The sequence below is a fragment of the Hyperoodon ampullatus genome (assembly GCF_949752795.1).
Source record: "Hyperoodon ampullatus genome assembly, chromosome: 1".
NCBI lineage: Eukaryota > Metazoa > Chordata > Mammalia > Artiodactyla > Ziphiidae > Hyperoodon > Hyperoodon ampullatus.
The window spans coordinates 124714227-124730429 of record NC_136914.1 but is presented as its reverse complement, the minus strand read 5'-3'; the positions used below and the strand labels follow the sequence as shown (position 1 = coordinate 124730429).

Here is a 16203-nt window from a genome sequence, read left to right as displayed (position 1 = left end):
CGGACATCTTCACCATCTCAGGGCGGGCAGGTGCTCGTGGAGCAGGACTCAAAGGCCCTCCCCAGAAGGGAAAAGGCTGCCCAGCTGGCCGAGAGGAAACAAAGGTGGCCTTCACTAAGAGCCACCATTGAGCGGGTGGCAGGACCAGCCAGGTGTGGGGGGGATGCAGACACGGTCCCTCGCAATATTCACGGAGCCTGTCTTTGCGAGTCCGCCTGCTCGCGAAGACCTGCTTGTCCCACCGTCATCAACGCTGGCAGCGCCTTCGAGGCTGTCCGCGGATGGACGTGCGCGGAGCAGCGGCGACGGGCCCTGCCTTCTCGCTTCTGCTCACCCGTGAGCGAGCCCTCTTCCTGCCCATTCGGTGCCGCGTTTCCGCTCTTGTGCTTTCGGTGGTGATTCTGAGGCTTCCGTGGCCCCCAGCCGAGGGCTCTTCACATCCAGAGTCCTGAGCGCGGGAGGCCGGGACGTGCCCCGCGGAGGAACCCGTGTGCCGGGCAAGCTCCGTCCAGGCCGAGGGACAGCGCTGCCGGCCGGGTCAATGCTTAACGAGCCAACGATGGTGTCTGTTCACTAAGTGGTCTTTTTGTGTTGACTCGTCGGGGAAAACGCCGTGAGGAGAGGCTGGCAGGAAGCAGCCCAGTGTTTCCCCAGGAGCCGTGGGTAAGAGTTTGCGGAGACCACATAGAGCATGACTTTGAGAATACTGACAATTGACTGTAACCAATAAAAGAATCACCTCCAGAATATATAAAGAACTCCTACAAATCAATAAGAAAAAGACGCTCAATAGAAAGGTGACCAAGGCATCTAACCAAGCCTCACAGGAAGAGCTGCAGATGACAGACAGACCCAGGACGAGCTGCAGGCCTCTCTCACCACCGCCACTGGACAAGAGCCAAAGCCACACAGACACCTCTGCACCCTTACCAGAAAGGCTGAAATTGTGACAGTTAGTGTCCAGGGTTGGCAAAAGTCTCCCACATTGCTGGTGGAAGTATGAACTTTTATTTTTGTGTGGATTCTTGGAAAGCTGTTTGTCATTATTTTCTACAAGTGAACATAGCACGTCCTACTTCACCAGACACAAGGACATATAGGTGTGGTATCCAAACACATGGACGAGAATGTTCCCAGAAGCATTTTCCATAACAGCCAAAGTCTGGCACCAACACCCAAGCCCGCTCTTGCAGAAGCACTGAGAGGCAGGACCCCAACGGCGGACCAGACCCTCACATGCCCGTGACGTGAGCAGCAACAAAAAGACCTTCAGTGGAACTCAAGACAAAACGTTGGGTGACACAGGCCAGTCACCAAACAATGCAGGAGTGGCTGTTTCTGGGCCTTCCAGGCAGGCTGGCAGGTCTGTGTGTACATTAGTTTGCCTGGGTTCCCACACAAAGCACCACAAGCTGGGTGACTTAAACAACGTTGATTCTCCCACTGATTAATATGCTGAAACTCTAGCCCCCATGTAATGGCATTTGGAGGTGGGCCTTTGAGGATAATTAGGATTGGATGAGGTCATGAGGGTGGGGCCCCATGATGGGATTAGTGTCCCCCCCCCCCATGTGCCAGCACAGGCAAAAGATGGTGTCTGCAGGCCAGGAAGCGGGCCCTCACCAGAACCAACCACACTAGCACCCTGATCTCCAACTTCCAGCCTCCAGAACCAAGATAAATGTCTGTTGTTTAAGCTGCCTGTCTGGAATTTTGTTATGTGTCCCAAGCAGAGGTTTAGATTTAAGCTTCATCTAGAAGCTGCTAATTATTTTGGAAGGTATTCCAAGGAGGTCAGGGGACAGTTTGGTGGAAGTATGTTTGCCATTTTAGTTACTATGCTGTATCAGAAAGCAGTTAAAGTCTGCGGAAATGGTCAGACGTGGATTTTTCTTTTCAAGATGTTTTTCCTGTACTCCACTTTCTCACAAATGGAGAAAGATATGTCCTGAAATCCTGCGTCCTTAGAAGTCAGCTGGTTTGGATTATGGGGAGTGGGCTTCAATAGAAACCTCGGCTTCTTACAGGCACCATGGCTGGGTCACAACCCTCCCGGGGCCAAGAAGCAGGTTGGCCTGGGGCTGGCTGGGGGTTGCTGAGGAGAGGAGGAGGAGTGTGGGCCCTGTGGCCTCAGGGCGTGGGGAGGGCTGGCAGTGAGCTAAATGCTCCAGGGCGCAGGGGCCCGTCTGGGGAGCCCCAGGCGAAGGGATGTCCTTGCCTTTTCAACATCACTGCCCCAGGGCTTTGCACCCCATTTCCCCTGTTTGTATATTTGTCTTCCTGGTAGCTCAGTCCTGGCTCCTTCCGTCCACGGCCAGGCACTGAGATACCAAGTGGCGTTTCCCGCCTTATTTTTCAGTTTGCTCTTGTCTGTCTGCCCCAGAACTCAGCCCCAGGGTGGGCAGGGGTGCCAGCCCAGCGCCTCGGTGCACAGCCGGTGCTCCAACAGGATTGGGAGCCGAGTCCCCCCCACCCTCAGGGGTTGGCTCCGGTCTTTGGGCCCCTCCCTGGCCCTGCCCTCCCTCTCTCCAGCCTCCGCAGCCCCTCCCAGCAGGCCTAACACACTTCCAGTCATTTCCTCCCTACTTCGCCCTCCCCGGACATTATCCTCCCCTGGTTGTGTCCCCTGCCCCGTTCTCCTCCTCCTCTGGGGCCCTGCAGCCCCTGCTCACCCTGCCGTGCCGGGGACTGTCTCGAGGGAGGGCAGCCCACAACGACGCAGCAGGGATCAGGAAGTTCCCCGGGAAGCGCCTTGGCCCACGACGCCCGGCTCGGCTACGCTCATTACAATCCGCGGTCAGGCCCACAGGGGCGGGGACCCCGGAGCACTGTCAGGAGATGGGGCAGGGTGACCCGCGTGGACGCGACCCCCACACGTCCTCGAGACAACGCTGGGGGGCAGGGCAAGGGCTGGATTCACTGCCTTCCCTGGGAGTGCGGTGGGGGCGGGTCTTTCACAGCGGGGAAGGGTCCGGAAGGCCCGGGGTGGGGTCGCTTTAGGTCGCCCACGAGGTCGGGGTCCAGAGGGAAGGATGCCAGCCCCTCGGGCTTCCCAAGTGAGAGATGATGGGAGGGAGCTCCTCCTGAAAGGAACCCCCCCGTCTGTGATGAGGACAGGGGCCGGGCGCCTGGGGTTGCTCGCGGCGGGGCAGGGTCCACGCGTCCGAAGATCCCGCAGACTGAGCCGCCCATGCACGGCTGGTGGGAGCACACAGGGCAGACAGGCCGTCCCAGCCCCAGAGCCATCTCCATAGCCTTCCTCCTCCACCATGGACGCCCAGACTGGGGCCCAGAGGGCCTGGCTCCTCCCCGGACCTCACCCTGGGACCCCCCCACCCCGAGACCCCAAACCCTTCCCCGCCCCTCTGACTCCAGACGGGGGCCCCCTAGGGCAGGGCCTGGCCTCCAGACGCCACTCTGGGGAGCTGGGGCAGTGCCGCACGTTTGCCGGGTCGCCCTGAGCAACCGCGAGCCGTGAGCAGGATCCCGGTGCCGCGTGGGAGGCGTCCATCTGCGCAGGCGCGTGCCCGGGCACCGTAGGTGCAAACACCTCGCGCCGGTGTCTGCAGGTCGTGTGCCTGTCTCGTCGGGCCACCAGACCTCGTCGGGCCACCAGACCCATCCACCTGCCCGGCAGGCCGCGGAGCTCGGACCTCGGCCCACCCACTGCTCCGCAGGCCCGCCCCGCTCGTGCCCCGCCCCCATCCCGCAGGCCCCACCCCGGCCCCGCCCAAGGGCCGTGACCCCGCCCCAGGCCCCGCCTCGCGGATGCGCGCCTGCGCAGTAACGGCAGGCGCAGTCGGAAGCACGGCGCGGACCGCGGGGCACAGCTGGGGACGGCTGCCCCTCTTGCCCGCAGTGCTGACCCCGCAGTCGTTCTCCACTGGGGCTCGGGCCGCCCTGGCCGGGGATGGCGGCGGCGGCCGAACCCGGGGCCCGCGCCTGGCTTGGCAGCGGCTCCCCGCGCCAGGGCAGCCCGACCTCCAGCCCGGAGCTGGGCGCCGGAAGCAGCTCGCGGTCGGGGCCGGGGTCCGGGCCGGGGTCGGGGCCGGGGTCCGGGCCAGGGTCGGGGCCGGAGCGGGCGGGCGCTAGGCCCCTGGGCCCCGCCGCGCCGGGTCACAGCTTCAGGAAGGTGACGCTCACCAAGCCCACCTTCTGCCACCTCTGCTCCGATTTCATCTGGGGGCTGGCCGGCATCCTGTGTGACGGTGAGCGCCCGCGACCCCATCGCAGACCCCAGTACCTGGGCCAGAACGGGCACCTCACCTCTGACCTCTGCACTTCCAGCAATGGCCTCCCCAGGATAGAGCCCCTTGCCCCTCGGGGCAGGAGTGTGCCAGGCCCAGACCTCCCCGTGGAGGTGATGAGGACCAGCTCCTGCGGGGGTCTGGGGGCGTCCAGTGGCCGCGGCCCCTCCCCCAGGACGGTGGAAAGATCTGCTCCCTAGGCGCCCTCACCTGGCTTGGGATCCAGTGGGGAAAACGTCGCGGCTGCGCAGGGCAGGTGCAGTGACTGGGGATGAGGCCAGCCAACCCTGAGCAGGTGCAAGGGGCAGCAGTGTGGCCAGGCAGGGCTGGCCTGGGCCACTGGCTCCCCTGGGCTGGTGCTGGTCCATTCTCTCCTGGGTGCACACTGCTGCCCACAGGGCCTGAGTGCTGGCGCTGCCCAGGCTCAGACTCCCAGGGAGCTGGGCCAGGCCTGCCACCCCGAGTGTGACATGCCCCAACAGGGCTCACACCCCGCTGCCAAGCCGGCCTGGCTGGGTGAGGAGGCCCTCCCTCCTCTGGCTCCTGGGCAGCTGACACGTGTGCTTCCAGGGTCGGCTCTTCTAATCCTGCTCATTTCCGCAGGGGACGGGGCGGGGAGCCTCTACCCTGCTCAGGGAGACGGGCCTTTGGCTCTGGGGACAGAGGGAGCACTCAGGCTGGAGCCTGCAGAGGAGACTGGGCGCCTCACACAGGATGCCTTCTGCCAGGGGAAGTGGCAGGTCCCCCTCGCGGGTATGGCCTCCTGAAGGTGGGCACTAGGTCTGAGGGGCGAAGAAGCTCATGGAAGGGAAATGGGGGTGATGTGGAGGCCTTCACTGGGCAGCTGTGCAGACATTCTCCCCAACTCTGGAGAATGAGCTGGTGACCTCAGCAAGCAGAGGGGCCTGACAAGGGCATGGGAGGAAGAGCCCCTTCCCCTGCCAGGGAGCACCCAGCATGTGGGGGGAGCAGGGACTATCTGCATGGGCCAGAGGAGGAAGCTGGGTGCCGCCTGCCCGCAGCCGAGCCAGGCTGGGTGCCTCACCCGGCCCCATGCCTCCCCTTGCTGCCCCTGTGGGCCTTGTGAGCATAGATCACCACTGTTGGAGCCTCTGGGCTGTACTCCCTGGGCTGGGGCAGGTGCAGCCCTCATTGGTCCAGCCACCCTGCCTGCCTCGGGGTGCTGGGGGGATCCTGGTCTATCACAGACTGGCTGTGGTCTGGGCAGGCACATCGTGCGTGGGAAGGATAATTAGGGGCGTATGCAGTTGTGGGGAGTGAGGGAAGAGTGTCCCTGGTGAAGCTGGTGTAGGGGGTAGGTAGAGGCGCAGGAGCTGGCCAAGTGCCCGCCTGCCCACCCACCCCCAGCAGAGACTTGAAAGAACTGGGCCTGTGTGTGCGTGCGTGTATAGGGCGCTGGACGGGGGACTCTCGGGACACCAGAACACACCGTCATCCAGGACGGTCAGAGCCACCAGGGCCCTGCTCCCCGCTCTGGGCTCTCTGGGGTGGGACAGAGGATCAGGTTGTCTCCATGCCCTCTCCCTGCCCCTATGACTAGGGCTAGGGTTAGGAAGTTTTGGGAGGGTGGGCCCACTGTCATAGGCCATCTGCCCCGTCACAGAATGCTGGCACCCTACCACGGCCCTTGGCGGTCCCCCTGGCTGCGGCCTCCCTCCTGTGTGCCAAGACCTAGGGTCTTTTGATTCCCGGGCAGGACAGGGGCCAACTCACGGGGCTCTCATTCCCATAGTCTGCAACTTCATGTCCCACGAGAAGTGCCTGAAGCACGTGAAGACCCCGTGTACGAGCGTGGCACCCAGCCTGGTCCGCGTGCGTATGGAGCATGGGCTACTGCACCTACGGGGGGAGGGTGCGGAGGGTCAGGGAGGCCAGCTTTTGTGGTGGTGAGTCAGGCCAGCATGTCGGATGGGGTGGGCAGTGGCCCAAGCACTGGGGGGCTGGGGTGGGAGTGTTCCCTTGTGCTGGTCTGGGTCTCTGAGCTGCAGACTGCATCCCTGCCTGTGAGCCCCTCCCAGGGCAGCAGCTGGGCCTCACTTCCCGATGGTTCTGACCCTGTCTTCTCCAGGGTCCCTGATACCCAGCACTGCCTCTCCTGCCTGTTGGTGGGCCTCCTCCACCTGTAATTTATCCGGGTGGCCTGAAGTGTATCACGGAGGGGAATAGGCCTGGGGGAGTGGTCAGCACCTGTGCAGCTGGATCAGGCCTGGGCAGGACCAGCCTGGGCCTGAGCTGCAGCGGGGGCTGTCTGAGATCACGGCCCAGGCAGCCCTGAGTTGGTTGTGCATGCAGGGAATGGGGAGGTCAGCATGCAGGGCAGTCCCCAGCAGGACCCCTTGGAAGCACCGAGGGGTGAGAGGCACACACAGCATCCTGTTAATCGTGCTCGGGAGGACTGAGGGGTGTATAGCGGTCAGGCAGGTGGCCAGGGCTGGTGATGGGAGCTCCCTGGAACAGAGAGGAAGTGGGGCTTGGGGACCCGGTTGCCAAGCCTTAGGGCCCAGGCTAAGGCCGAGCTCTGCTCCTTCCAGGTCCCGGTGGCCCACTGCTTTGGCCCCCGGGGGCTCTACAAGCGCAGGTTCTGTGCCGTGTGCCGAAAGGGCCTGGAGGCACCCGGGGTTCGCTGCGAAGGTACCGCCAGGAGCCTGCCTGGCTCTTCTGGGGTCTAACTCCCTCCTCATCAGGGACCTGGCCTCTGCTGCCCAGGGTGGCCCAGCCCTCCCTGCGGTCAGGCGGTAGCTCTAGGGTGGGGTTCGGGGATTATGGAGCTGCCCGCACGGGGAGGCGGGGAGGCGGATGCAGGGGACCGGAGGGGCGCAGGCTGCGTGTTGAGGTGGGCCCGGAGGGTAGAGAAGCGGAGAAGCTGGTCCCCATCCCGCCGAGGGAGGGGGGACTGCTTCTGTCTCGCACGTCGGACCCCAAAAGTTTAAAGAATGTGCGGTCAGGGGAGGGGCGGCCCCAGACGGGAGCAGAGAGGCCAGCGAGAAGGGGTCTGGCAGGGTCGGTGGGCAGCGGCGAGAGGCCCCTAACCCTGCCCGCCCCCCAGTGTGTGAGCTGCACGTTCACCCCGACTGTGTGCCCTTCGCCTGCAGCGACTGCCGCCAGTGCCACCAGGACGGGCACCGGGACCACGTGAGTGCGCTGGGCCGGGGGCCGGAGGGCCGGGGAGGTGGGGGAGGCTCCGCCGAGCCTGCTGACAGCCCTCTCCGCAGGACACGCACCTCCACCACTGGCGCGAGGGAAATCTGCCCTCGGGCGCGCGCTGCGAGGTCTGCCGAAAGACTTGCGGCTCGTCCGACGTGCTGGCCGGCGTGCGCTGCGAGTGGTGCGGCGTCCAGGTGGGGCGGGGCGGAGGCCCTGGGGGCGGGGCGGGAGAGGCGCGGGTACGCGTGAGGCGGGGGCGGGGGCCCTGGGGGCGGGGCGGGATGGAGGTCGGGGCCAAGACCCGTGGGGCAGGCTGCATCGTCCAGTGGCAAAGCAGGATGGGGGGCGGGGGTTCTGGGGACATCTCGTTTGGATTGGGGTGTTTTCCGGCTTTTGGGGTGGGGTTCGTGCAGGGGAGACTCAGGGCTCTCTCTGGTTGGGGGTGGCGCCGCCGGCCCGTGGGAACTCAATGTGGGCCCCTGGGGAATCACTGAGGGCCGGCCTGGACCCAGGCCCTCTCCTGTACCAGGACCCCAGGCTCGAGCCCGTGCCCTCTCCCCCAGGCCCACTCGGTCTGCTCCGCGGCTCTCGCCCCCGAGTGCACTTTCGGGCGCCTGCGCACCATGGTCCTGCCGCCGGCGTGCGTGCGCCTGCTGTCCCGCAACTTCAGCAAGATGCACTGCTTTCGGATCTCCGAGAGCACGGCCCCTGAGCCGGGTGAGCAGGGCGGCGGGGAGCGGGCGTCTGGGGTGGGGGCCGGGCCTTGACTGAGGCCAGCTGTGACCGTCCCATAGGGGAGGGAGAAGACAGCGTGGACGGAAGCGCCCCCGCCGGCCCAGGTAGAGAGGTGATGGCACTAGAGTCCAGTAAGTGCCCCTTAGCTGTGCCCAGCCCCCCATCCCATGCCCCGTTCCCCCATCCCGTGCCTCGTTCCACGGATTTGCACCCACTTCCCTGTGGCCCAGGCAAGCAGACTCTGAAGATCTTTGACGGCAACGACGCGGTGCAGCGAAACCACTTTCGTGTCATCACCGTCCCCCGCCTGGCCAAGAGTCAGGAGGTGCTGGTAAGAGGAACCCCTCAGCTGCCTCGCAGGCCCGTCCCTGGGGGGCTGCGGGGACCCAGCGTGGCCTGGCTCCGCTCACGCCCACCCCCACCCCCCTCCAAGGAGGTGGCGCTGCGGGCCTACTACATCACGGAGGACCCTCAGGGCTTCCAGCTGCAGGCGCTCCCTGCACCCGCTCTGACTGGCGACACCGGGGCCTCGGGAAAGGTCTGGAGTGGTGGGACCACCGAGGAGGAAGGCAGTAGAGGCCCAGGGGCCCGAGACGTTCCCAGCATCACTCGCATTCCCGAGGCCTGGATCATTCGCGCTCTGCCCCGCACCCAGGAGGTCCTGAAGATCTACCCTGCCTGGCTCAAGTGAGACCCAGGTCCCCGGTAGGGTGCGCGGAGGGAGGGAGGGGTGGGGGCTGTGCGACTCCAGCTCCTGAGCTTGTCCCCTGCAGGGTGGGTGTGGCCTACGTGTCCATGCGTGTGACCCCGCAGAGCACTGCCCGGACTGTGGTGCTGGAGGTCCTCCCGCTGCTCGGACGCCAGGTATGTGTGCTGGGCCCGCCCTGCCTGGCGTGGTGGCCCCATGTGGGTCTTCGGGAGGCCGGGGTCGGGGGTGCGTTAGGGCTGGTCCAGGCTTGATGCCCTGAACTCCACCCCAACAGGCCGAGGGGCTGAAGAGCTTCCAGCTGGTGGAGGTACTCATGGGCAGCAGGCAAGGTGAGTGGGCAGCCTGAAGTCAAAGCCCTGACCAGTCCTACCCCTAGGTGCCCGGGGTCCCAGGGCAGGTGCTTTTGGTGGTGGCCGCAGGGCCTGGGGCTAATAGTGGTGTCTCTCAACTCTGCAGTCCAGCGCATGGTGCTGGCGGACGAGGAGCCCTTGCTTGATCGGCTTCGTGAGATCCGGCAGGTCAGTGGGTGTGGACACTGGCCCCTGGGGAATGGCTGGCCTTTGGCCATGGCTTCTACCTCGTAGAGAGGGAGTCTGTCTTCCCTTAGAACACAAGGCCATGATGGCGGGCAGCTAAGCGTCCCGGCCAGGAGTGCCTCCCCTTCGCAAGTTCCCTGTGTGTCCTTTCTCTCCTCTCCTTTCCCATCTTGGTGGCGTTCAGCCTGGGGCGTCTTCCCTTTGGCCCCCTTTGTGGACGGGGGGTGGGGAGGCCCATCCCCTAGTGCTCTGCTCAGCGTTCCCCCCCTCCCCGCAGACGTCCCTGCGGCAGATGAGCCAGACGCGGTTCTATGTGGCTGAGAGCAGAGTGGTGGCCCCACGTGTCTCTCTGTTCGTGGGTGGTCTGCCCCCTGGCCGGTCCCCCCAGGAGTATAGCAGTCTGCTGGAAGAGGCTGTGGCCAGCAAAGGTGCGACTGCCTGGGCTGGTCTGGGGCGCTTGGCCAGGTGGGTGGCAGGGCGGGAGTCCTGAGAGCAGGTGTGTGGGCTGCCGGGCCAAGGCTGCGTCCTCCGGCTGCCCCGCTCCCCGAAGGCACTGGCTGAGCCTTTGCCGAGCTGGTTCCTGGCCCAGAGGGTCTCTGTCCTCACCTCTGGGGCCCAGACCCCATCACCTCCTCTGAGGAGGTTCTGAGCCCCCTGCTCTGGGCCCTGGGGGGGGTGCCCTGTGCCTGGAGTGGGGGGGCACTTCCTGGGAGAGCTGCGCTGTTCGGTGGTGTGAACTTATTCTTGGCCTGGGAGGCCGGGTGGGGCTGCCTGGGGTGGCGGCCCTGGGTTGGGGGCCTGGGGGGCAGGTCCCTGGCATCCGACCGCAGCCTGCCGCCCCGCCCCCCCGTCTTCGCAGCTGGCCTGGTGTCCGTGAGCCACGTCTACTCTACACAAGGTGAGCCTCCCACGGGTTGTGGTCAGGTTGGGTCTGAGGTCACTCCCTGGAGTAGGTGGAGCAGCCTTGCCCTCTTGCTTCACCTTGTTTAGGACCCGTGGGCCAGGGAAACGTTGGTGTTTCGTTTCCTGGTTCACGGCTGTGATGCTTTTGCTAAAACATGACTGAGGTGCAGAGAATGTTTTCTCCACAACTTCTTGTGCTCATGGGTTCCATCTTTTATGGCGGGAAACTTAGGTCTCCCCAGTGGGAGAACAGTACCGTGAGGCCCGTCTCCCCTCTGTGGGTCCATAGCACTTACCAATGTCCTCCATGCCCCTCGCAGGTCCTGGGTGGGTGTGTGTCTGCTCCACCCTGCCTCCAGGTGGCCTTGCTCTGTCCACCCAGCATCTCCTGTCTCTGAGCCCGGCTGTCCTTGGAGGCTCCCCCTGGGGGAGGGAGTCATGCACTGCGGGGACGCCTTGGGACGGGCTGGCCTGAGGTGGGCTGTGGCCAGAACTGGGGCCATTCAGCTGCGGGAGGAGGCGAGGCTGCAGCCCGGACACCGTGAGGGTGGGAGCAGGACACGTAACTGAGCTCACGGCCCACCTGCCGCAGGTGCCGTGGTGCTGGATGTGGACTGCTTTGCGGAGGCCGAGCGGCTATACATGCTGATCAGGGACACAGCTGTGCACGGCCGGCCGCTGACAGCCCTGGTGCTCCCAGACGTGCTGGTGAGTGGCGCCGGGGCGGGGCCTGGGGCCATAGCTTCCACGGCCAGTTTGTCTAATACCTGGTCAGTTGGAGCAAAGTCCGAGTCTGTGCACGGCTGATTCACACCGAGGGAGGGGCCCGAGATCCGATGGTGAGAGGCCTGCACGCCGGTTGACTGGCCCTGCAGTGGCCGCCTCTTCAGGGCTGGCCTGTGTTTGTGGCTGTGTGCGCGGCCCTAGCAGAGTCGTGGGCCCTGGCCCCGCTTTTCCTGCCCTGGAGGCCTGTGGAGCCCTGCTCGCACCCTGGGCCTTCTCTGGCCAGTAGGTGATGCTCCCTGACCCTGGAGGCTGTCCCAAAGCCCCAGCAGTGCTCCAGACCCCGCCCTGCGCTGTGTGCCCTAGTAGTAGCTTCTGGTCCTTGGCCCTGCTGGCCCCCAAGGACCCCCCGAGATGACCGGACCCCAGTTCAGGCCAAGCAGAATTAGAGCAGAATGAGTTCAGGGTCTGTGACTGGGTGAGCCACGTCTTCAGGTTTCTGCTGCCCTGTCCTACCATCCAGACAAGGAGGCGGCCACTGCAGGTCAGGGTACCCCTCCGCCGGCTCCACAGGCAGAGACGGGTGGGTGATGCCGACACGCACTTTCTCTCTCCTGGCAGCTGCCTGCCCTGGGCTGAGCAGGTAAGTGGTGACCGCAGGCAGCTCGGCCCGGTGGCTCACACGTCACCCCAGTGTGTCCTCGGCCTTGAGCCACGGCCGAGCCCGTGTGCGGCCGCTGCCCGCTGTGTCTGCGCCTGTTTGTCTCCTGTCACCCAGCAACCCCCGTCATGGGGACCCCAGCCCCCGTCCTCACCACGTGGGGACCCCTGCTCCCTGCCCACTCTCGCGGGCGCTGTTTCTGCCGTTGTGTTTGGGGGCAGGCTTTGTCCCGTGGCCCAGGGGAGGTGTGGGGCCGCCCTGCGAGCCAGGCTGCTCCTCCTGACTGCCGTGTGGGTGGGCAGGGGCCTGGCAGTGGGCTGGCTCTCAGAGGGGCAGGCGGGGTCCTGCGTGGGCTTCCAGCCTAGGCTCGTGGGCCACGTGGGTCTGGTGGTGGGCGTGGTCTGAGGACATGTGGCGTGGCAGCTCTGGCGGTCGATGTGCTCAGAGCTCCAGGCTGGCCAGTGTCTTCCCGCCCCACCGGCCAGGGGTCTGTGGGCGCCCCTTCTGCTGTGGGATGCAGCCCAAGCAGGCAATGGTGAGGTGGGGTGGCCGCGTGGCCTTCCTCTGGAGGGGCCGGCCCCAGACTGGCTCAGGCAGGTGGCCTGAGGGGCAGGGGCCGCCACTGCCAGGCTGCGTGCTGGGGGAGGCCCGGCTCTGTCTCCGGGGGGCCGGCCAGCCCGCCCTAACGCAGCCCCATCCGTCAGCACCTGAAGCTGCCCCCAGACTGCTGCCCCCTGCTGGTGTTTGTGAACCCCAGAAGCGGAGGCCTCAAGGGCCGCGACCTGCTCTGCAGTTTCCGGAAGCTGCTCAACCCCCACCAGGTCTTTGAGCTGACCAACGGGGGGCCGCTGCCCGGGTGAGCCTGCCAGAAGGGGTACCTGCCTGTGCCCGCCCCCCGGCCAGCAGGAACAGGTTGGGGTTTGGTGGGTCGGAACCCTTGAGGGCACCCTGGGTGGGGATGAGCTGCAGCCCCTTCTGCCCCAGGGGTGACCTCCTGTCCCTGCTTGTTCGCGGCCGTGGCCAGTGCCGGGACACGTCCTGTCTCCCTGCCGCCAGGTTCCACGTGTTCTCCCAGGTGCCTTGCTTCCGGGTGCTGGTGTGCGGCGGGGACGGCACCGTGGGCTGGGTGCTCGCTGCCCTGGAGGAGATGCGGCACCGCCTGGCTTGCCCAGAGCCTGCCGTGGCCATCCTGCCCCTGGGCACAGGTGGGGTCAGCTGGCACGTTGGGGGATGGGGCCCCGGGCTTGGAGGGGCGAGGGGTGGGTGTGGAGAGTCAGCGTGTCTTGCTGGTGTCCAGGGAATGACCTTGGCCGGGTCCTCCGCTGGGGGGCGGGCTACAGTGGAGAGGACCCGTTCTCTGTGCTGGTGTCGGTGGACGAGGCAGATGCTGTGCTCGTGGACCGCTGGACCATCCTGCTGGACGCTCATGAGGCCGGCAGTGGGGAGAACAGCGTGGCAGACGCAGAGCCCCCCAAGGTACTGGTGTGCCCGAGCAGGGGTGGTGCACCCGGTGTGTGTCTCTCTACCACGTCTGTCCAGGTGTTGGTCCTCATCCCAGCCATGCCTTGGCGTTGGCGCCAGCGCTGTCCTCTCGTGGACACGGGTGCCGGGCCTGAGGATGACTGGCTCAGAACCTGAGTGTGGGGCAGTCACTGGACAGAGCAGCTCTGTGACAGGAGGCCGGGCCCACCGTGGGGGCGGCGGGGAGCACCTGGTGGGGGCCGACTGGGGCCAAGGGGAGAACGCATCTTGTTCTCAGATCGTGCACATGAGTAACTACTGTGGGATTGGCATCGACGCGGAGCTAAGCCTGGACTTCCACCAGGCACGAGAGGAAGAGCCCGGCAAGTTCACGAGCAGGTGCCGTGGGGCAGGGGTGGGTGCGGGGCTGCCCCTGGCAACCACGTACTTCCCGGGGGTTCGCCCCTGTGACTGTAGGTCCCCCCGCCAGGTTCCACAACAAGGGCGTGTATGTGCGGGCCGGGCTGCAGAAGATGAGCCACTCCCGCGGCCTGCACAGGGCCCTGCGGCTGCAGGTGGACCAGCAGGAGGTGCAGCTGCCCAGCATCGAGGGGCTCATCTTCATCAACATCCCCAGGTGCCTGCACGTGGGGCTCCCGGGGCTCCGGCCCCCCTCCAGCCTCCCGTCCGGCCTCACCCTGACCTGTGTGCCCCTCCCTCTTGGTGCAGCTGGGGCTCGGGGGCCGACCTGTGGGGCTCCGACAGTGACTCGAGATTCGAGAAGCCGCGCATGGATGACGGGCTGCTGGAGGTGGTGGGGGTGACGGGCGTCGTGCACATGGTGAGCGCGGGGGCGGGGGACCGGGGGGCTGGGCTGTGGCGCTGCGGCCCGCTGAGCGTGGCTCCCCCTCTCCCCAACCAGGGTCAGGTCCAGGGTGGGCTGCGCTCCGGCATCCGCATTGCCCAGGGGTCCTACTTCCGTGTCACCCTCCTCAAGGCCACACCTGTGCAGGTGGATGGCGAGCCCTGGGTCCAGGCTCCCGGGCACATGATCATCTCAGCCGCAGGCCCGAAGGTATGCGAGGTGTGGGGTGGGCAGGGGGCTCGCTGCCGGCAGGCCTCGCCTGCGCAGAGTGGCCGGCATGGCCTTGGTGCCCAGCAGTCCTGTTGCGGCTGGTTCTTCCCTGACTTGGGGAGGTCATGAGGCTGGATGAGGCCGGCCAGCCCTTAGGGAGCCCCCTCCCCACAAGCCGCGGTCACAGCATGCCCCGCTCTTTCCCCTTCTGTAAGATGGGCTGAGATGTCAGCGGCCGTCCTCAGACCCGGCACCAGGTGGCCTGCAGTATTGCACAGCCCTCAGACCTTGCCTGTCTCGGGACAGGTCCACATGCTCAGGAAGGCCAAGCAGAAGCCCAGGAAGGCGGGGACCCCCAAGGATATGCGAGCAGATGGGGCGCCTGCCCCTGAGGGGGACTCCAAGTAGAAGCGGGTCCTGGAGCAGCGCTCGCTGGTGGATATACTCGCCCACAGCCCTGACCTTGGGTGTTTCCCTCTTGTCCCGTCCCCGTGCCACACAGAAACTGCTGGGTGGGTAGTGGGCACTTCCCCTCTGGCCTTCGTACCAGTGATGGGTGGGCACGGGGCTCTCTGGGGCCCAGGCCACTGTCCTGGAGGGCACACACTCCTCCCCAGGTCCCTCTGCCCTCTCTGCCCCCTCCAGCCAGGCAGTGCTGTGCCTCACCTCATGCCCCCTGGGCTGTCCCCCCGGGCTGTCCCCCCGGATGCTCCTACAGGGCAACTGGCTCTCTGGGCCCTGGGGTTGCCCAGCACAGACACGGGACACCCTGGCCACTAGCTCTTTGGCCTCACCTCTTCACTGAGGGCTGTCCTGGGGGACATGCCTCTCCAGGCCCGGGTGGTGTCTGGCCGGCCCAGTCGGAACCTGACTGGTGGCCCTGGAGTGACAGGACTGGGACGGGAGGGCCCCGCGGAGGCCAGGTGGTGCCCAGGAGGTAGCAGGAGCCTGACTGGGAGCCCAGAGGAAGTGCGGAGAGCGTGCAGCGGAGCGGCTTTAATCAGCAAGGTCAACGCGGTACGTGATCACCGCGGCACTCGGCCTCCCATTTGCCGATAGCCCACGGGTGCCGTGTCCGCTGCCGGGCAGACGGGACTCGTATGGTCTCTGTGCTTCTCCACGTGGAGACTCGGCGACACAGGATGCAAACGTGGCTGTCTGGTGGGCCACTCGCAGAGCCCCTACCACAGAGCCCCAGAGTTCAGCCGGCCCAGAGTCCCGACTTTGCCCCCAGAAGAGCCCGACCCCAGCTGCCTGGGAGCCCCCAAAGCCCCCGAGAAGGGTCCACAAGCCCCTCTCCCGATTGTCTGGTCTCTTTGCCTTAGGCGCTGTCTTGCCACTGGGCCCTCGCACCCTGGGTGGTGGCCTTGCCCTGACATTAGGCCTCAACCTTGGACATGGCCCTGCCCAGCCCTGTACCCGCCAAGCTCGTGCCAAAACTGCCCAGACACGTGCATCGGAACAGCTGTGGGTGGTGGCCTGTCCTCGCCACATGCCTCTAGTAGCCGGTGTGCGTCCCCCAGGTCTGCGTCCCGGGGGCGGCATCAGCTTTTGCTTTGCGGGCCCCGTTGGTCGATTTGAACTGTCTTGTAAAATGTGGTTCAGGTGAACATGTCCTCTGTGCGTGCGTGAGTCTGTGCGCCCGGAGGGGCTGCGTGGGCTCTGCACCCCCTCCCTCGTGTGTAACTTATCACCTGAAGGTGACCGTAATTTATATCTGGGACAAATATAGTCTGGGCATCCTGTCCTGCTGCCGTCTCCTGCGTCTGTGCCTGAGGCCAGTGTGTTGGGGGAGGAGGGCTGGGGTGTGGGGGCCGGCTGGGCAGCCCAGCAGCTGCCAGGGCCCTCTGCCCGTGGGACGTGGGCAGAGTTGCAGGACATGCTGCCTGTTGAAGACCCGGGGCCACATCGCACACCCACACCCACCACGGGGCTGCGCCCCGGCTGCCCCGGAACCACCCGCTGCCTGCGGTCCCCCCGCGGCTCAT

General features: G+C 65.7%; 1 protein-coding gene across 1 annotated transcript; it reads left to right on the top strand.

Annotated features, from left to right (window-relative positions):
* Positions 1-3910: 3910 nt before the first annotated feature.
* Positions 3911-15980, top strand: DGKQ (diacylglycerol kinase theta; the record flags this gene model as incomplete). Its single annotated transcript, XM_079697218.1, has 24 exons — positions 3911-4208; positions 6001-6080; positions 6800-6899; positions 7315-7400; positions 7481-7606; positions 7976-8129; positions 8207-8278; positions 8378-8478; positions 8581-8834; positions 8921-9011; positions 9131-9185; positions 9313-9374; positions 9670-9820; positions 10252-10290; positions 10888-11003; positions 12384-12535; positions 12736-12884; positions 12977-13155; positions 13439-13539; positions 13631-13777; positions 13870-13981; positions 14063-14215; positions 14522-14650; positions 15050-15980. The coding sequence occupies 23 exons, from the start codon at positions 3911-3913 to the stop codon at positions 14621-14623; spliced, it is 2880 nt and encodes a 959-aa protein (XP_079553344.1). The 3' UTR covers positions 14624-14650; positions 15050-15980.
* Between the last annotated feature and the right edge of the window lie 223 nt (positions 15981-16203).